Source organism: Dromiciops gliroides, chromosome 3 (genome assembly GCF_019393635.1).
Source record: "Dromiciops gliroides isolate mDroGli1 chromosome 3, mDroGli1.pri, whole genome shotgun sequence".
Lineage (NCBI taxonomy): Eukaryota > Metazoa > Chordata > Mammalia > Microbiotheria > Microbiotheriidae > Dromiciops > Dromiciops gliroides.
This window is the reverse complement of record NC_057863.1, coordinates 492,409,255-492,427,286: the sequence shown is the minus strand read 5'-3', so window position 1 is coordinate 492,427,286 and position 18,032 is coordinate 492,409,255. Positions and strand designations below refer to the sequence as shown.

General features: G+C 43.6%; 1 protein-coding gene across 1 annotated transcript in view; it reads left to right on the top strand.

Annotated features, from left to right (window-relative positions):
* The first annotated feature begins 467 nt into the window (after positions 1–467).
* Positions 468–18,032, top strand: part of LOC122751458 (beta-galactosidase-1-like protein 2) — a 60,357-nt gene continuing 42,792 nt past the window's right edge. Inside the window, exon 1 of the mRNA XM_043998519.1 lies at positions 468–628. Coding sequence (XP_043854454.1) covers positions 540–628 — 89 coding nt within the window. The 5' untranslated portion in view covers positions 468–539. The remainder of the gene's footprint in view (positions 629–18,032) is intronic.

The window sequence follows — 18,032 nt, the reverse complement described above, 5'->3', positions numbered from 1 at the left end:
CTCAGTTCCCGCTTGCAGTGAGTGGCTTCGGGCTTTGCTTCGCTTCTGCCACTTGCGGGGTCTCTGCGCCGCAAGCATGGGGAGTGTGGAGCTAGGCTGAAAGGCAGGCAGCTCCCAGGGACCTCCGCTTCAGAGCCTCGACGAGGAGGCAGAGGGAGGCGGGAAAAGCGCCCAGCCTCTTTTCGTCCAACATTCCGAAGCCGACCAGGCCGGGTCTTCTCTCTCTTACTTCTCAGCCACAGGGAGCCCCGGGCGCCGGGTTCCGCCCTTTCCACTCCTTTGGTATCAGAGCTTAGCCAAGTAAGGCTGTGGGGGGTGGGGCCAACGCGAAAGAAACCCAATGAGGGGCGCGGTTAGGCGGGACCTGGCGAGTCAGAGAGGCCAAAGGGGCGGGCCGGCGGAGGGGGTTGGTTTCCTAGGAAACGGGCTCGGGCTGGCTGGCTGCTAGCGGGAGCCGGAGCCGGAGCCGGAGTCGGGATTGTGACCGTGACCCCGGGTAGGAGCCGCCACCGCAGCCACCGCAGCCGCCGCCGCCCAAGATGTGGAGCAGCGCTGGCCGGCGGCGAGACCAACGCCGGAAACTTACCCTGCTGTTGCTGGTGGTCATAGCCTTCCTGCTAGCCCGCTGGTGAGAGCCGCCCCCCACCCCCACCCCCGGGCCGGGGTCCACCTTCCGCCCCGAGACACCTCCCACCCCGCCCCCGCGCCGATTGCGCCCTCGACCCCTCTTCTCCAAGACCTTCTCCCTCCCAGTTGGATGCTTCCCCTGGACCAGGCATCTCCAGCCTCCACGCTCATCCCCCACCCGTGCCCCAGCCGAGACCCCCTTGTCTCCTAGGATGCTTCTTTGCCTCCTGCAAGGACTCACTTTCGTGCCCTCCTCCCAGTTTCAGAACCTTTTTCTCGGGGAAAGGTGTCTATATCATAGGATTCCCCCCTCCTCCCATTCACCCTCCCATTCACCCCCCCAACCCCCCTCTCCTCCCTTTTCTCATCTCCTTGAGCGCTTGGGAATCCTCGGGACCTCCAAGTACACCTCTCCACCCCGGAGGGCTCCCGCCTGCCGGGATGACAGGACCAGGTGTGGGACTTTGGCCCCATCTCGGGACCGTGGAGCAAGCCCTTTGCTCGTGGGATAAACTGACCCTCCCAGGCTCCTTGAAACGTCCCTCCCTGATTCTCTGCACTCCTCCTTATGCCCCCATCCCACCCTCAGTGACTAGTTACAGGTTGCAGTGGAGAGAATGCTTCCTGGAGTCAGGAAGAGCTGAATTCAAATCCACCTCCAGACACTTGCTAGCAAGCCTCGCTCACTCTGTCTTCCTCAGTTTCATCTATAATAGAATAAAACGAGATACTATTTGTAAAGTGTTATTGACTCCCTTGGTCAGAACTCAGGTGGTTTACAGTGAGTGAGAGGGGTAGTGTTCTCCAGGTGCTGTTTTTTTTCCCAACGGCATATTTGTGTTTAACACCGGCCTAGAGCTTTTCCATAAGGCACATACTGGACACTTTCCATATGCAAAATGCTCACCTGCTGCTTGGGGGAAGCATCATCAGTTTGGGCACCGAAGGAGTTAATGCTGGGAAGGAGTTAATGCTGGGACGGCAGAAGGAGAGAACTTGGCTCTGAGGTTTTTGAATTGCCTCTGGCTGGAGCTCCAACTGAATTCTCAAAGTCAGCTCCTCCCTCTATTGTGCCTCCCCCCATACATATACACACATACATGTATTATGCCTTCTCCCACCCAATAGTGAAATTCTCAGTGGATACTAATTTTTTTTAGTATTTTTTTGCCCACTTGACATTTCTTACCACTCATGTGCACATGGTTATCTCTCACACACACATATAAAATAAACAAACATTGGTGACTAGTGTTATTCCCCACTCCTTAGCCTCCTTTCTGGCCCCTGACCTTTGCTTTAATCCAGTTTGAGTAGGGTGCTTGGTGTTCAGGGTTAGTGTAAACCCCAGAAACTTTTTTTTTTTAAGTCAAGGCACCAGGAGCTTTCATTGAATAGCAGTAGAACCCAATGACCTGACAAAACATCTATGTGAGCCTAGATAAGAAAGCTAGCTGACCCTTCTACAAACTCTGCACTGTTCCCATGTGGACTGAGGGCTAAGGGTGTTGTAGATCCAGTAAAGGACCTATCAACAACAGTGCTGTTAGGGGTGTGAGAATAGCTTCTTTCTTCACTCCCCCTTTGTCGCCCAGAGGAGTGAAATGGAGGGAGAGAAGCCTGAATTTGTTGATACCTGGGTGGGATAGTATGAGCAAATACATGATGAATTCTTGCTTTGTTAAAGGATATGCTGAATCGGTTAGGGTCAGCTGAGCCGTTCTTTGCATGCCCACCCATTAGTGTGACTCCAGGGAACAGTCAGACTTTTCAGGGTAACCTGTACTTGTGTTTTTCCAATGGAGGATGGAGAGTGATCAGGAGTGACCTGAACCCCTGAAATGTGCCTTGTTTGCTTTAGGGAGGTTTTGATTCTTTACGTTTAATAAAAAGGAGCGGGACTGGACTAGAGGGTTCCTTGTCAGCCATCATCCCTCAGGGCCCACCTGTTGAAATATTGCTATTACAGATCTCCTGTTCTTCTCTCCCTTGTGAACAGAACAGCCTCTTCCCCTCCCCCATGCTCAGATTTAACAATAACAATAACAACAAAAGCTCAGGCTGGATTGATGATGAACAAGTTGCTCCAAGTCCCACGAATTCAGCTGTTTACCTTTTCCTCATGTATCTCAATGGGAAGCCTCTCTTGCCTAGTTTTGTGGTGGTGGGAGCAGGGTTGAGGGGGAGGGGCGTCTTAAGTTCTTGTATCAGACTGATGAACTAGGTAGTCACAACACAGGGTCAGATGGAAGCTGTATCCACCATAAGCTATTTTCCATGGTCCAAGGGGGACCTAAGTGGAACAGAGTGGGGTGGTAACAGAGGAAGCAAACATTTTTCCATGAGCTGCCCCCAGAGCAGATTCATTCATTCATTCATTCAGTCAGTCAACATTTGTTGAGAACTTACTATGTACCAGGCACTGTGAATGGAACAGGGGCAGTGGAGTAGGGGCCTGGGATACAAAGAAACATAAAAGACAGTCCCTACCTTAGAGGAACTTGAAGTCTGATGGGAGAGACAACATGCAAATAAATAACATAGATTTTTTTGGGGGGGTGGGGCAATGAGGGTTAAGTGACTTGCCCAGGGTCACACAGCTAGTAAAGTGTCAAGTGTCTTAGGCCAAATTTGAACTCAGGTCCTCCTGAATCCAAGGCTGATGCTTTATCCACTGCGCCACCTAGCTCCCCAACATGCAAATAAATATATTCAGACAAGCTATGCACAGAAAAGATAGGAAAGAATTAACGGAGGGAAGGCAATGGAATTGAGGGGTTGGGAAAGGCTTCCTCTAGAACAGGGCTTCTTAAACTTTTTCCACTCGAGATTTCTTTTCACCCAAGGAATTTTTATGCAACCCTGGGTATATCAGTATATACAATAGGTACACAAATCAAGCATTTACTGCCAAGTTTTTTTGCGACCCCCAAATTGAGTTTCATGACCCCATATGGAATCGAGACCCACAGTTTAAGAAGCTTTGATCTCTAGAAGATGGGATTTTAGTTGGGAATTGAAGCCAGGAAGGGGGTGGGGTTTCCCAGGCATGGGGGACAGCCAGAGAAAATGCCCAGAGCCAAGAGATGGAGAGTCTTGTTGGTGGAACAGCCAGGAGACCCGTGTCACTGGCTCATAGCAGACATGCTGGGGAGTCAGGTACAAGGCAGGAAGGAGCATGTTATGAAGGGCTTTGGACTCCAATAGTGGATTTTATATTTGATCCTGGAGATGATAGGGAACCATTGGAGTTTATTGACTAGGGGAGTCATGTGATCAGACCTGTGCTGTAGGAAGATCTGGGGTGGCTCATGGTCTGTCACTTGGATGTGGCAGTTACTTGGTGAAGGACCCTTTGCCAACAGGCAATCACATCATCAGGAGACTTATGTTTATTACAAGAGAAATGAACATTCATGGGAACCCAAGCGGGCTCGAAGTTTTTTTTACAGAAGTTTACACTTTTATCATAGCAGGACAACAGGAGGAGGGGATATCAGGAAGGGGCATAACATGTGAGGGGGAACAGTGCAGCAAAGGACTGTGTGTCCAGGGAGTCCAGCCTCGGGGTACAAAGGGTACAAGAACAAATTATTTCAGCTCAGGGGGAGCTTCATCCTTGACACATTTAGGGCCTCCTGCATGCTCTGAGTCCAGTATTTCTGAAAGATAGGGCAACTCAAAAAGACAAGTTCAGGGGATTCACTTAACAGCCCATAACAGCCCATAAGAGCTCACAACTTCTATGAGCAAAAGGACCAAAGTGACCTTTGGGACAGAATTTGAACCTGTGGCTTCAGAGGTAGAAGGATTTACCGCTTAGGGCTTAATGGTATAAACCACTTCCATCTTCCTCCACCCTCTCCATGCGTCACAAGAATGTCTATTTGATACAGTCTGTGGCTCACATTTTTTCTTCCTTCAATCTAAATTCATCTTAGATCTGATCTGCATCTCTTCCTGAGAAAGGGCAGAACCTAAGGCAAGCAGCCAATATTCATGCCCCATAAAATAGGATTGGACTTCCTCCACGGAATCATACCTTTCTGGTAGCACATTCTCAGCTGCACCGTCTGGGTTTCTAGATCTCAAGGCCTACCTGTAGGAAGAGAAAGGTACACACAGTAGGCACTCACATACTTGTTGAATGCCTCAGTCAGGTGTGGAGGTGGAGAAGACATAAATGAAAGCTGAGAACTATACAGGTTTACAGAGAAGGGGTGGGAGGCAAGGAAGGAGGAATGATTATTCAGAAGCCTATAAAATCATACAATGCCAGTAAAACCCGGGAGGGGCTTATTAAATTTTCTCAAATTGAGAAACTGGTTTCTCATTGTTATAAAGCAGAGACCCCTCCAGATGGGGAGGAGGAATAACAATTAGAGTGACCAGTCCTGTCTTCATTTACTACATAGGTGTCTGGGAAAACATCTCCCAGACTGAGTAGGGAAGCTATTCTATGGCTTGGGGGAGGAGACAGACCAGGGCTATCGCTTCTAAAGTTCCCAGCTAAACTGAGGAATTATACTTCTCAGACTCTTCTTTTTAGAGATAGGAACAGGCAGTTTAGAAAGATAAAGTGAACTCGCTAAATATCTTTAAGATTCCTTCCCTAGATCTAAATCCTATGGTTCTCTAAGTTTTCAACTGAGGGAGGTATAGAGGCTGGGCCTGGCATCAGGGGGATTGGAGTTCAAATCTGACCACAGATTCTTATTAGCTGTGTGACCCCAGGTAAGTCACTTAACCTCATCTTGTTTCAGTTTCCTTGACGGTAAAACAGGATAATAACAACACTTATCTCCCAGGGTTGTTGTTAGGGTTAAATGAGACAATATTTTCAAAATACACTTGGCACCATGCCTGACCCAGGGTATGTGCTATATGTTGTACCATCCTCCTTGAAGCTCCCCATCGCCAAATTAAGGGCCCTGAGACCTCTTAAACATAGAAATTTGAAGTTCAGACTGGAGCTATGTGGAGTCAAATTGCTCTGGGCACTGGCTCTTTGGGAGAGGGGAAATCATAACCTATTTGTGTGGTTTGAAAGGGCTACTCCAGAGAGGCTTTTAGGCAGTTGTCCCACTGTCCTTCTGAGGAGCCAGAGAGTTCTCCTGAGGATGCCCCAGGATGCAGAAGCTGTATCAACAATAAGGCTTGTTGGCTTGATAGCCAACTTCTAGAACCAATGGAGCCACAACCTAGTGGGGAATATGTGATCTTGGAATCAGGAGATCTGAGTTTGTCCCAGCTCTGATGATTACTAACACTATGACCTTGGACAAGTGACCAAATTTCTCTCTGCCCTCATTCTCTTCATCAGCAAAAAATGGAGAGTAGGGGCAGCTAGGTGGCGAAATGGATAGAGCACCGGCCCTGGAGTCAGGAGTACCTGAGTTCAAATCCGGCCTCAGACACTTAACACTTACTAGCTGTGTGACCCTGGGCAAGTCACTTAACTCCAATTGCCTCAAAAAAAGAAAAAAGTGGAGAGTAATACAAGTGTTACTTATCCTACAGGGTAGTTGTGGGGAAAATGCTTTGTAAACCTTGCAGTGCTACTAAAGTGAGTATAATTACTATGTATAATCAGAAAGTGATATTTTACATTAATTTGATTTTCATTCTCATTTGCCCTATCTCCCCATTACTTCATAGACCAGGGGTCCTTAACTTTTTTTGCATCCTGGACCCCTCTGGCATCTTGGTGAAGCTTATGGACCATAATGTTTTTAAATGCAGAAATAAAATACAAAGGATTACAAAGAAAACCAGTTATATTGGAATGTTTATTAGCAAAATACTTGTGAGGACAAAGCAAAATTAAACAAAGTCCATGGATGTCCTAGATTAAAATCTGAAAACAAAAAACAAGCATGAGACTTATTGAGGGACCATGAGCCAGTCATTATTTGTACCTTACCTTCCTTTCATATTAAGTGAAGATTATAAGGGCCACCTTGGTATAAACAGACATGTGGCCAAAACAAATAGAAGATGCTGTATCAACATAACATTAAGGGGCAGTCATCATGTGACAGCCGAGGCAGGCCTGGGGACGGATAGAGCTCAGGACTCAGACCCTGCTTCACTGTCAGGCTGTGATGTAGCCTCCACTTAGAGAGCATAGCTTTCTTCCTGATTGATAAGAGTCTAGCATGTGCCCATTAGCAGGACTTTGACTCAATTATTATATTGCCCAGAGACTACCATGCATAGAGAATGAGCATTCATCAGTCAGTAGGTATTTCAGAAGTCCCAGTTACTTGAAAGACAAACTCTCTGAGTGATAGAAAGAAGTATAAGACATTGTCCCTGGCCTCAGGTCATTCATAATCTAGTTGAAGAGACCATGTGCATAAAAACGGAATGAATCATATTAAGTAGTCCAAGCAATCTCTCACTTACTAAGGTTTATGTTCTAAAATTTCATTTGTAAGTCAATTGTTTAGAACTTAAGAAGACTTTGTTTGGATCTCTCCTTTTCCTTGATTACTCCTTTTTTAGTATTACAGTTATCCGGATACATATTATAGCTTCATTAGTAGAATATAATTAACTATCGTGTTTTATCCTTGTATTCCCAATTCTTGGGACTGTACTTTTTATATAAGCAAGTGCTTCATCCATGTTTGTTGAATGAAAGATAATGGAAAACATGCTCTGCATAAATGCTGTATGACAACATTTTGCCTCAGTTTACCAAAAGAAAAAAAAAGATTAGTGTCTAAACTCTAGTACAGAGAGCCTTTCTTTTATTTTGGGCAAAATTCTTGAGCACTTTATTAGAAAGTGGCTAGTGAACATCTAGAAAAGAGCCAATGGATTCATCAGTGAGCAATCATTCCAGAATAACCTCATTTCCTTCTTTTAATAGGAAGAATGCTGTATTATAGTTTACCTAGATTTCAGTAACGCTTTGGATCAAGCCACTTATGCTTTTCATGTTGGAAAATATGGAGAAATTTGGGCTAGATAATAGCACAGTTAAGAGGATTGAGAAACATATAAGTCATCATAGACGAAGAGTTGTCGTTAGTGGTTCAATGGAACTTGGAAGTGAGTCTTTAGTGGAGACTCTAGGAGTCTCTAGTGGCCCAATGCCTTTGGATTCTTTTTTATCTGTGACTTCGGAAGTTGGCCTCGATGGTGGGCAGTCTTGTGCAGTTTGCAGATGGCATGGAGCAAAACGGCAGTCATCCAAAAGATTTTAACAGGCCAGAATGACAGGCCCTATCAAATAAGCTGAAAGAGAGTAGAGTGTTGTTGTTTTTTTTTTTTTTTCCAGCAACTGTTTCTTTATTTGGAAATAAGCAAGAAGGGGGAAAGGGCAGATCAGAAAAGACCAAAGATCAGGGAACTGGACATAATGGAGTCAGGGGAGCTTTGGGGCAGGCTGTTCTGCTGGAAGCAGCACGTTTGAGAGATCAGGGTCATACTGGAACTTGTTTTCCTGCCCTCTCACAGTCAAACCTGCAGTTTTCCAGATTCCCCCAGGGAATGGCTTTCTGAAACCTTTCTCATCCAGTTCTAGAGTTCCTGAAGCCATTTATCTGATGTGGTCTTGACTTCCAGAGTTGGGTAACTCTCTGGTCCCAGGCATGTGGCATCTGGGGCAACAGGACCCTGGAACCAGTTCCATGTTCTCTAGCTACTAGATACCCCTGGAGATGATAGCCACAGCCAAAAGACCCTTTTGCTTTAGGGGTCCGCTAAGGTCCCTTAGTCAATTAGTCCATGGCAATGGACAATTCTTTCCTGGAAGTCTTCCCATGGGAGTGACTGGAGTCTTCATTCCTCGAGGCTTCTTCCTGGTTTCAGCCTGAGCTCTGGGAGGGCTCTCCTCAGTTCTCTCCTTATCCTATAGCTCAGCCGGCACATTGTGGGCTGAATTCCCACGGTTGGGTTGGAGGTGGGGTGGGAAGGGTGGCCCTGCCTCCCTAAGGGTCACAGCCTCCACCCCGATCCTGGAGAAGGTGAGGGGCTGAGGCTGGAGTTTGCTGAGACTGCCAATGGAGCTGAGGATCAGGGTAGCCTTGGGAGCAGGGGAGAGGGTGCTGAAGGGACGTTGTGGGGGCCCCCGAGGGGGCAGCATGGGCCCCAAACCACCCCCACCTCCTGATTCCCCACCAGCTCTGGTGATAGTGATAGCAGCAAAGTCCTGGGGGCAGACTGGGACAGGCTGGAACATGAAGTGGAACTCAGGAGGGCTGGCTCCCACGGCCCCTCAGGGCCAAAGGTTAGGAGGTCACTGTCACTCAGTTCCAGTTGGTGATCCCTGGTGAGTCTGATATTGGGGGTTTGGTTTGTTTGTTTGTTTTTTGAGTCTGATATTTCTGACCAAGGTACCTGGGGTCTTTTTGCTTCCGAAGCAATGCAAACATGGATCCCCCTAGCCCAGGCAGCCTAATGTCGGATCAATCAGTGCCTGACAATCTCAGCATGCCATGCCCCTCCCTCATGCAATACAAACCTCTACCGAGCTACTGAGGAGGCAGTGACCCCGGCACCCTCGGGACCCCCACCCCACCCTGTTCCCTTGAGCAAGCTCTGGCTGTAGTTTGACAGGACTGGCAAAAGCAAAGGGCTCTGGCTGGAGCCCACCCAGAGCCTCCGAGGACAGGCGAGCGCCCAGCATCTATTGAGAGTAGAGTTAAATGTGAAGTTCTTTACTTGGGTTAAATTCAACTTTATAAGTCCGGGATGGGGGAAGAGTGCTGACGACTATTCTTCAAGGTGAGAGGACGGTCCAAAACACTATCCTTGGCTTCCTTAAGAGATGCCTAGTCACCAAAATGAGGGAGGCAATAGTTGGGTTGTTCCTTGGCCTGATCAGACCCCGCCTGGAGTACTGTCTTCAGTTCTAGGCATCCCCTTTGTGGGTGACATTGACATTGACAATCTGGGGTGCCCCCAGAAGAAGTCAACCAGATAGGGTAGAAGACCAGACACCATGCTGTGAGGGGACAGAGGGAAGGAACAGGGGATGTTTTTTTCTTTTCTTTTTTTGGTGGGGCAATGAGGGTTAAGTGACTTGCCCAGGGTCACACAGCTAGTAACTATCAATTGTCTGAGGCCAGATTTGAACTCAGGTCCTCCTGAATCCAGGACCAGTGCTTTATCTTGAAGAAGATAAGACTGAGGGGAAGTTATGATGGCCGCCTTCCCCTATTTGAGATGTGTGGAGATGAGATGAGCCTTATTTCCCTCTATAACATCCATGACAAAAGGTCACTCAGCCTCCATTTGAAGACTTAGAGGGATGGCTCTTTAATGAGCCGGGCTGCAGATCATTGTTCAGCTCCTGAAGGGAAAACCAGGGTGAATGTTTTATGGAGGTAGATTTTTTAGCTCAATAGAAGACCTTCCTAACAATCAGAGCTGTCTAAAAGCGGGGCCTTCTGCCCAACTCATTGTTGGTGGGTTGGTCAATCATTAGCCGACTTTTAACCTGGATCATTTTCTTCCTATTCCTTTTTTCGGGGTATTTTTCTCTTCCATTAGGATTTCCTCACAATACTACCATCCAGAGTGGCTTAGAGGAGATGTTCTAAAGAAATCTTGCAGCCAAAAACGTCATCTCTTGCTGCATTCCAAAATCAGGATTTCAATTCCATTTTCTTCCTGGAAATTTCCCAAAAGAACACTAGAGACACTAATGTCAATACATTAGAAAAATTGCCCACTTTTGGTAAATATGGAATTACCTAATTGATGGAGTTATAGTATTGCTTCTCCTCCTAAAGTTTCTGGTTCTGCCCATGGCACCACTTCTTGGTCACCAGGACTCCTCAAAGCCAACTTTGACTCCTTCTCACTCTCAACTCATGCATCACTTAGGTGCTAAGCCCTCCCTGACAGTTCTAACTCCACAAAACTTTTTTTAAGTAATATGCATTTTTATTTATAGTTTTGAGTTCCAATTTTTATCCCTCCTTCCCTCCCTCCCCTCTCCCTTCCCTGAGGTGGCAAACAATCAGATATGGGTGAAAATTAGAAAAGGTGAAAAAAAGAAAAAATGAAAGAAAGTGAAAAATAGCATGCTACAGTCTGTGTTCCATCAATATCAGTTCTTTCTTTGGAGGTGGATAGTATGTTTCATCAATAGTCCTTTGGGACTATCTTGGATCATTGTATTACTGAGAATAGTTAAGACATTCACAGATCAAACAATATTTCTATCTCTGTGCACAGTGTTCTCTTGGTCTGCTCACTTCACTATCCATCAGTTCATATAAGTCTTTCCAGGTCTTTCTGAAGTCATCCTGCTTGTCATTTTTTCTGTCACAATAATATTCCATCACCACCATATACCACAGCTTGTTTAGCCATTCCCCCCAGGGCTTTTCAACCACTCTTGCCTAGGCCTTCATCTCTTTTCCCCATGACTATTATAAAAGCCTTCTATTATAGTCTTCTTGCCTCCAATTTACCTTTTCCTCTCCACATCACTGTTTAATCTTCTTCTTTTTTTTTTTAGTGAGGCAATTGGGGTTAAATGACTTGCCCAGGGTCACTCAGCTAGTTAAGTGTTAAGTGTCTGAGGCCGGATTTGAACTCAGGTACTCCTGACTCCAGGGCCGGTGCTCTATCCACTGCGCCACCTAGCTGCCCCACTGTTTAATCTTCTTAATACATGGTCCTGAGCATGGTGCTCCTCTGTTCTAAAAATGCCATTGATTCCCGGGATGGAATGTTCCCGGGATGGACTAGCACCTCTTGGGTGAGGGCTGCTGAGCCTTTTTCAGGGCTGCTCATCCACCTTTGGTGACTACCAGGCACTCAACTTCACCTGTGGCTCCAAGAGGCTGTACCATGTACGATAGTTACATCCCTGTAAACCATTTTGGCAGACGGGCTAAATCAGATTGAGTGTAACCAATAGACCTGAAACACATTGGTTAGAATTAGAGGGACATCTACCCCAAGTGTGGGAAGACTTCCCCAGGTGGAATGGACGCATGAGAAGTTTGTTCTAACAGCCATGAAGGCAGCTGAAGCAGATGCTGTGGAGCACTTAGAGCTTGATCAGACATCGAAGATGCCAGGGCCACCCGCTGAATCCTGGGCCATCACCAGTTGTCCTGACTTTTGTCCTGCCACTAGACTTCTGGAAGAGAGAGTGAGGCTGATGACTTTGTGCAACGTGGTCTCACTTAAATCCTATTTATGCTTCAGTCAAGACATCGCCTGTGATATTATTGGACAAGCACCACCATCACCTACCAAAGTATAAACTACTGATCCTTGCATTGGAAGTCCTCCATGGGTTGCCTCCCACCCACTTTTCCAGTCTTATAGTATTTCCCTGTCTGTGTTCTCTATTTCAGTCAAATCAGACAGCTCTTTTTGTACTCTGTAGGTTTATTGCCATCCTCCATTTCTGTGCCTGTTACCATCCCCATTTCTCTAAATGCATGTCTTTAATCCCATCTGTCTGGCCAAGTGCCTCTCTTTAAATTCCACCTCAAATACTTTTCATCTATGAAGCCTTTGCTGACCTTCTCATGCACACTGCCCCTCTTCCCTATTCCCTTTCTTCTTATCCCTTATAGGCCTTGCATCTCTCCTTCACTCTTCCCTTACACCCTGGTGTATCTTCTTGAAGAGGACATGGATTTCAAATGTCTTTATCTCTCTAATCTTTAGTGAGTTGCTTTGATGTTTGTTGAATGAATGAATGTGCGAATGTAAATATAAGGAGAGGGGTCATTTAAGGCTGAGAACAATAATATAGTAATAATATTCATGGTCTTTATTGTGGCAAGTGGGAATATTTCAGCATCTCCTTGACAGTCCTGGATCCAGATCATACCATTTCATAATATTTCCAAAGCCCCACAGACAGCGTGTACCAGAACTGGAAGAGTAAGTGATAATGAAGCTGTGTTTTAGATGCTGCCTAACTGATACCTGACTGACTTGTGTAGTCTAAGCTTACTCCCAAGGGTGAGCTGCCCAGCATGGGGTATAAAACAAGGGGATAAAAATCAAAGTCATCTCAAAAACTCTTCTCAAAGAGACCTAGGAAAGAGTTAGTGCAACTGGATTCATCAGACCTCTTATTTTCTGAGATACAGCACAGAACAAGGAAGTAGAAATGGTTCCCAAGGAGATGAAGCTGGGAGGGGCAACTGTTCTGGACCAAGTATACACCACAGCAGGCCCACCAGTACATCTATACCTTGGACAGAAATTGCAAACTTGGAGAATGAGCTAGGTCTGGTGTAGGGTAGGAAGGTAGAATGGACTGGATTGTCTTTGGAATATTATGGGGTACTTTTAATGATGCCAAGGCTCTCCTTGAAATAAAGGTCCCTTTTCTTGATAACAGTATACTTCTACTGCTGCTTTATGGTTGCAATTCATAGGACAGTATCCAAAAAACTAAAGTCATGTGTCATCCAGAAGAAAATAGGAAGAGCGGGTATAGGCAAGCAGAGAAGAATTGTGTAGAAGCGTCATTAAGGACATCATCAGGGAGATGTGTTAAGAAATTAAAAAAAAAATAGGCCAGTCACACAGCAAGGGATCATTGATGGGCAGCCCATGTGCTTCATTGCTATTGAGGCAATGTTAAGAGAGCTAAGAGAAGGCCACTATTATGTGGGGTGTACCCTTGGTGGAGGAGAGAACATGGACCAAGTCACACAAGAAGGGTAGACATGAATGGGTTAAAGTCCGTATGGCCCTAGGGGAATAATCTTATAGATGATATCACAGATCCACTGAATAATCTCTATTGTCATTATATATATACATACTCACATATATATATATATACTGTTTTTATAATTTCCTTTTTAATCTAGTTATTTACTGTCTTTGTTTAGTTTCCTATAGCTTTATTTATTGTATCATTATTCTCTAGTATCTTTAATTGCATTGTGGCCTATAATTTATAGTATAATCACTGCTTTTTATATTTGCCTTTATTTTCTTTTTTACTCAACTCTTGATTATTCTTGTTATTGTTGTTACATGGAAATGGGGGAAACCATGTGGTCTTTGCTTTTTTCATTAAGTTTTCTATTAAATTAAATTAAGTTTAATACTCTAGGGTTTTTTTTATTTTTGTTGAACTGTGATCTGATAGTCGGATGTTAAAATTTTCAATTAGTATTGTTTTTTCTTGTAAGGATGGAAGGTTCTCCTTTGTTTTGGAATTATTAGTGCATATTTACTCAAGATTGGTATACTCTTATTTTGTATAGAATCTTTTGGCACAATATTATAATATCCTTGCTCATCTCTTTTAATATTTTTCTTTTAATAAGTGAAAAAGCATTTATTAAGCATATATTGTGTGTCTGGTCCTGAAGTAAGCTCTGGGGATACAAATACATGCAAACAAGATAGCTCCTGTCCTCAGGAAGCTTATATTCTAAAGGGGGTAGACTACACACATGGCAGAGCTAAAGTTGGAAGAGATGTACAGAGGGTATGAACATTTGGTAGGATTTTCACACAGCTGGAAAATGTCATAGTTCCAGGAAAAAAGAAAATGAGAAAGGTTCTCCAATGAGAGCCCTGTGGTCAGGAGTTCAAGTAGAGTTCAACTTGATCTAGTATCATTAATGCTATTCCCACTTTTCAAGATTTGTCAGTAGCATGGGAAATTTTAGACTGTCCATTTATTTTGAATCTATTTAGATGTTTCTGTATTTCTGTAATGACTTTTTTTTAAGTTTTTTTTTTTAATTTGTTTTTTTGTGAGGCAGTTGGGGTTAAGTGACTTGCCCAGGGTCACACAGCTAGTAAGTGTCAAATGTCTGAGGCTGGCTTTGAACTCAGGTCCTCCTGAATCCAAGGCCAGTGCTTTATCCACTTCGCCACCTAGCTGACCCCTGTAATGACTTTTTAATCTGTTCTGTTACTCTTTTTGTTTTTAATGAAAATTTTAGTCTAGCATTAGCATGCTTAGATTGGTCTTTTCTTCAGTCATTCTTTTGGATAAGAATAAACCCTCTCTTTTTAAAAATTCTAGTACGAAGCCAAACTTAACAAAATTACTCTAAACAAAGATTCTCTATCATATATTAGTAACTATTATGAAAGCTTCTCTAATTTGGATTCCCCTTTTATCAATGATAGAAACTTTGCTTTCGGATTTTCCTTCCTTTCCTTCCTTTTCTCTTTTCCCCCTTCCTTTAAAATACTGTTTTCAAGGTGTTTAGAAGTTTAGCTAATCCTGTGTTCTGAAGCCTTTGGTGTAACATGTTTATCTTGACTTGCAAAGTGTGAGTTGTTTTAAATACTAACTTATTTATTTTTTGGCTAAAAGCCTTGTTTGTTGTTGAAAGACTTTCTTGAAGACAATATCTCTGTAAATTTTCTTAGCGTTTTCTCCTCAGATATATGGTTTCATAGAGTATACTTTATATTTCTGGGTTGGTAACTTCAGGTTGATAGCCCCGTGCCATAACATTTTGTAAATGTTGTATTTCAGTTTCTTTAGCCATTTCCTTGCTGTGATCCTATTTTTACTTAGTACATGTCAAAATACCAATGCTAGAGAGCATTTATGTAGTGCTTACTGTGTATCAGACACTGCATTAAGTGCTTTACAAATATTTACTCATTTGATCCTCATAACAACTCCAGGAAGCAGGTGCTATAATTTACAGTTGAAGAAATTGAGGCAAACAGTGATTAAGTGACTCAACTAGAATCATGCAGCTAGTAAGTGTTCAAGGTCAAATTTGAACTCTGGTCTTCCTGACTCCAGGCTTAGTACTGTGTCCACTGATCTACCTAGCTTCCTCTATTATAAAGTACTTCAAAAGCTATCAGAAGAAAAGTAGAAATTGAATGATTTGTTTTTTTGTATATGTGAATTTCTTGATTGATTCATTTCTTCTGGCGGCTTCTGGAAGCTTTTCAAGTATTTTTTCCTTATGCCAGAATTTAACTATGATGTTTCCAAGAATGTTAAATCTTGGGGTTTTCCTTGTCAAGGTTTTGTGGAGTCTTTCTTTTCTTTTTTTTTAGTGAGGCAATTGGGGTTAAGTGACTTGCCCAGGGTCATACAGCTAGTAAGTGTTAAGTGTCTGAGGCTGGATTTGAACTCAGGTCCTCCTGACTCCAGGGCCGGTGCTCTATCCACTGCGCCATCTAGCTGCCCCTTGTGGAGTCTTTCTAATTGTATTTCTTCACTGTTTTTGTAAATCATATGATACTTTTTTTTTTTTTTGACAATTTCCTTTTGTTTTTCTAAATTTTCTGGAGTATCGGTAATCCTGAGATTGTTATTCTTTCTTTCTTTCCTTCCTTCTTTCTTTCTTTTTTGGATGGGACAATGAGGGTTAAGTGACTTGCCCAGAGTCACACAGCTGGCAAGTGTCAAGTGTCTGAGGCTGGATTTGAACTCAGGTCCTCCTGAATCCAGGGCCTGTGCTTTATCCACTGCACTACCTAGCTGCCCCCCTGAGATTGTTATTCTTTTTTGTTTGTTTGTTTGTTTTTTTGGTGAGGCAATTGGGGTTAAGTGACTTGCCCAGGGTCACATAGCTAGTAAGTGTCTGAGGCCGGATTTGAACTCAGGTACTCCTGAATCCAGGGCCTGTGCTTTATCCACTGCACCACCTAGCTGCCCCCCTGAGATTGTTATTCTTTTTTTGTTTGTTTGTTTGTTTGTTTGTTTGTTTGTTTGTTTTTGGTGAGGCAATTGGGGTTAAGTGACTTGCCCAGGGTCACACAGCTAGTAAGTGTCTGAGGCTGGATTTGAACTCAGATACTCCTGAATCCAGGGCCAGTGCTTATCCACTGCGCCATCTAGCTGCCCCCTGTTATTCTTTTTTAAAAAAATTTTATTTAGAGATTGTTGTTCTAAGCTCTGTCCTTCAGGTCTAACCTGTGGATAATTGTTATTATTATTTTGGAGGCCAGTATTTTTAACTGCTTCATATTTGTACAATTCTGTTTTCCACGATCATATATTGGTTGTTTCTATAGATTTTTTATCGTAGCTTCAATTTTGTTGTAATTTCAATATTGACCTTTTTCATTATTTATGATGGATAAATTTTTAGGATCTTTTAATTTTAGCTTTCTTTCAATGATTTTCAAGTACCCCAAAGCCTTCCTTTTATCTTAGTTTTGTGATGTTTCCTTTCAGTGTCAGTAATTGCTTAATTTCTTTGAATGTGTCAGCCATTGGAGGATATCTCTTGGCAGACCGTGCGTAGTTTATTTTTTGTCTTTATTGCTTCTGGTACTTTACCTGATTAATTGTATCTGTACTTTATTTTGCTCATTTAAAATTTTTTGATAAGTTTTCTTTTATTGTGTGCAGTCAGCCATTTTTTCTTTGGTGTTTCTGTTGTCATTTTCAAGGGGGTACATAAGAAGTCTGTGCTCTTTAATCCTCCCCCCTCCCCCACCATCTTGAATTATAATTAGGATGATCAGAAAACACTTTATGGAGGTGAAACTTGAACTATAACTTGAGATATAGATAGGATTTTGATAGCCTAAGAAGAGAATAGTAGACATTTCAGGCAAGGAGAGTGGTGCAGACATATATGTGCTTAATGTTTGTCTGGTAAATGATGCATGACCAGTTTGGCGGCTGGGGAGAATTTAGATAGAAGCTTGGTGTGGCTTCAGTTCCTAGCTGTGATATTTGATAGCTGTTTGACATTAAAAAGTCACGTTATATCTCTGAGCCTTACCTTTCTTTATCAGTAAAATGGAGATAACAGTATTTGCTCTCTTCACTTCAGAAGCTTATGAGGATCAAGTGAGATAGTCTAGGAAGTGCTTTATTACTATAAAGTTTTATATAACTGTAAGTTATTACTTATAAATTGTCATCTTAGGATCAATCAAGCTAAGAATAGAAAGGCTCATTACCAGGTCATGAATTATTAACTACAATAACTCTCAAAGACCATCACCCAGTTGTAGAGCTGTTGCAGTCTGTATTGTTAGAGTGAGTGGCTGCACTAAGGAAATCACAGATGCCTGAAAAATCATTGGGGGCAGCTGGGTGGCACAGTGGATAGAGCACCGGCCCTGGATTCAGGAGGAGCTGAATTCAAATCTGGCCTCAGACACTTAACACTTCCTAGCTGTGTGACCCACGGCAAATCACTTAACCCCAATTGCCTCACTTAAAAAACAAAATCATTGTAAGATTTGAGTGGGGGGCTGAGGCCTGATTGTGCAAGAGATCACAGGGCTGTGATTTCAGCTAAGGGTATATAGAGGCAATTCTGACTCCTTAAGCTTCTAGCTCCTTTCCTGGGACAAGGTCTCTGTCTTACAAAGTTTCTTGGCTGACATTTGATCTTCTTAAGAAAAGAAATAGGACCTGAACATTTGGTAATTCAGTAACAGGTGCTGTTTCTAACCCAGCTGCCTTCTTCCAGGTACCTGTCCCTTAAGTTGGACGACTGTGGAAG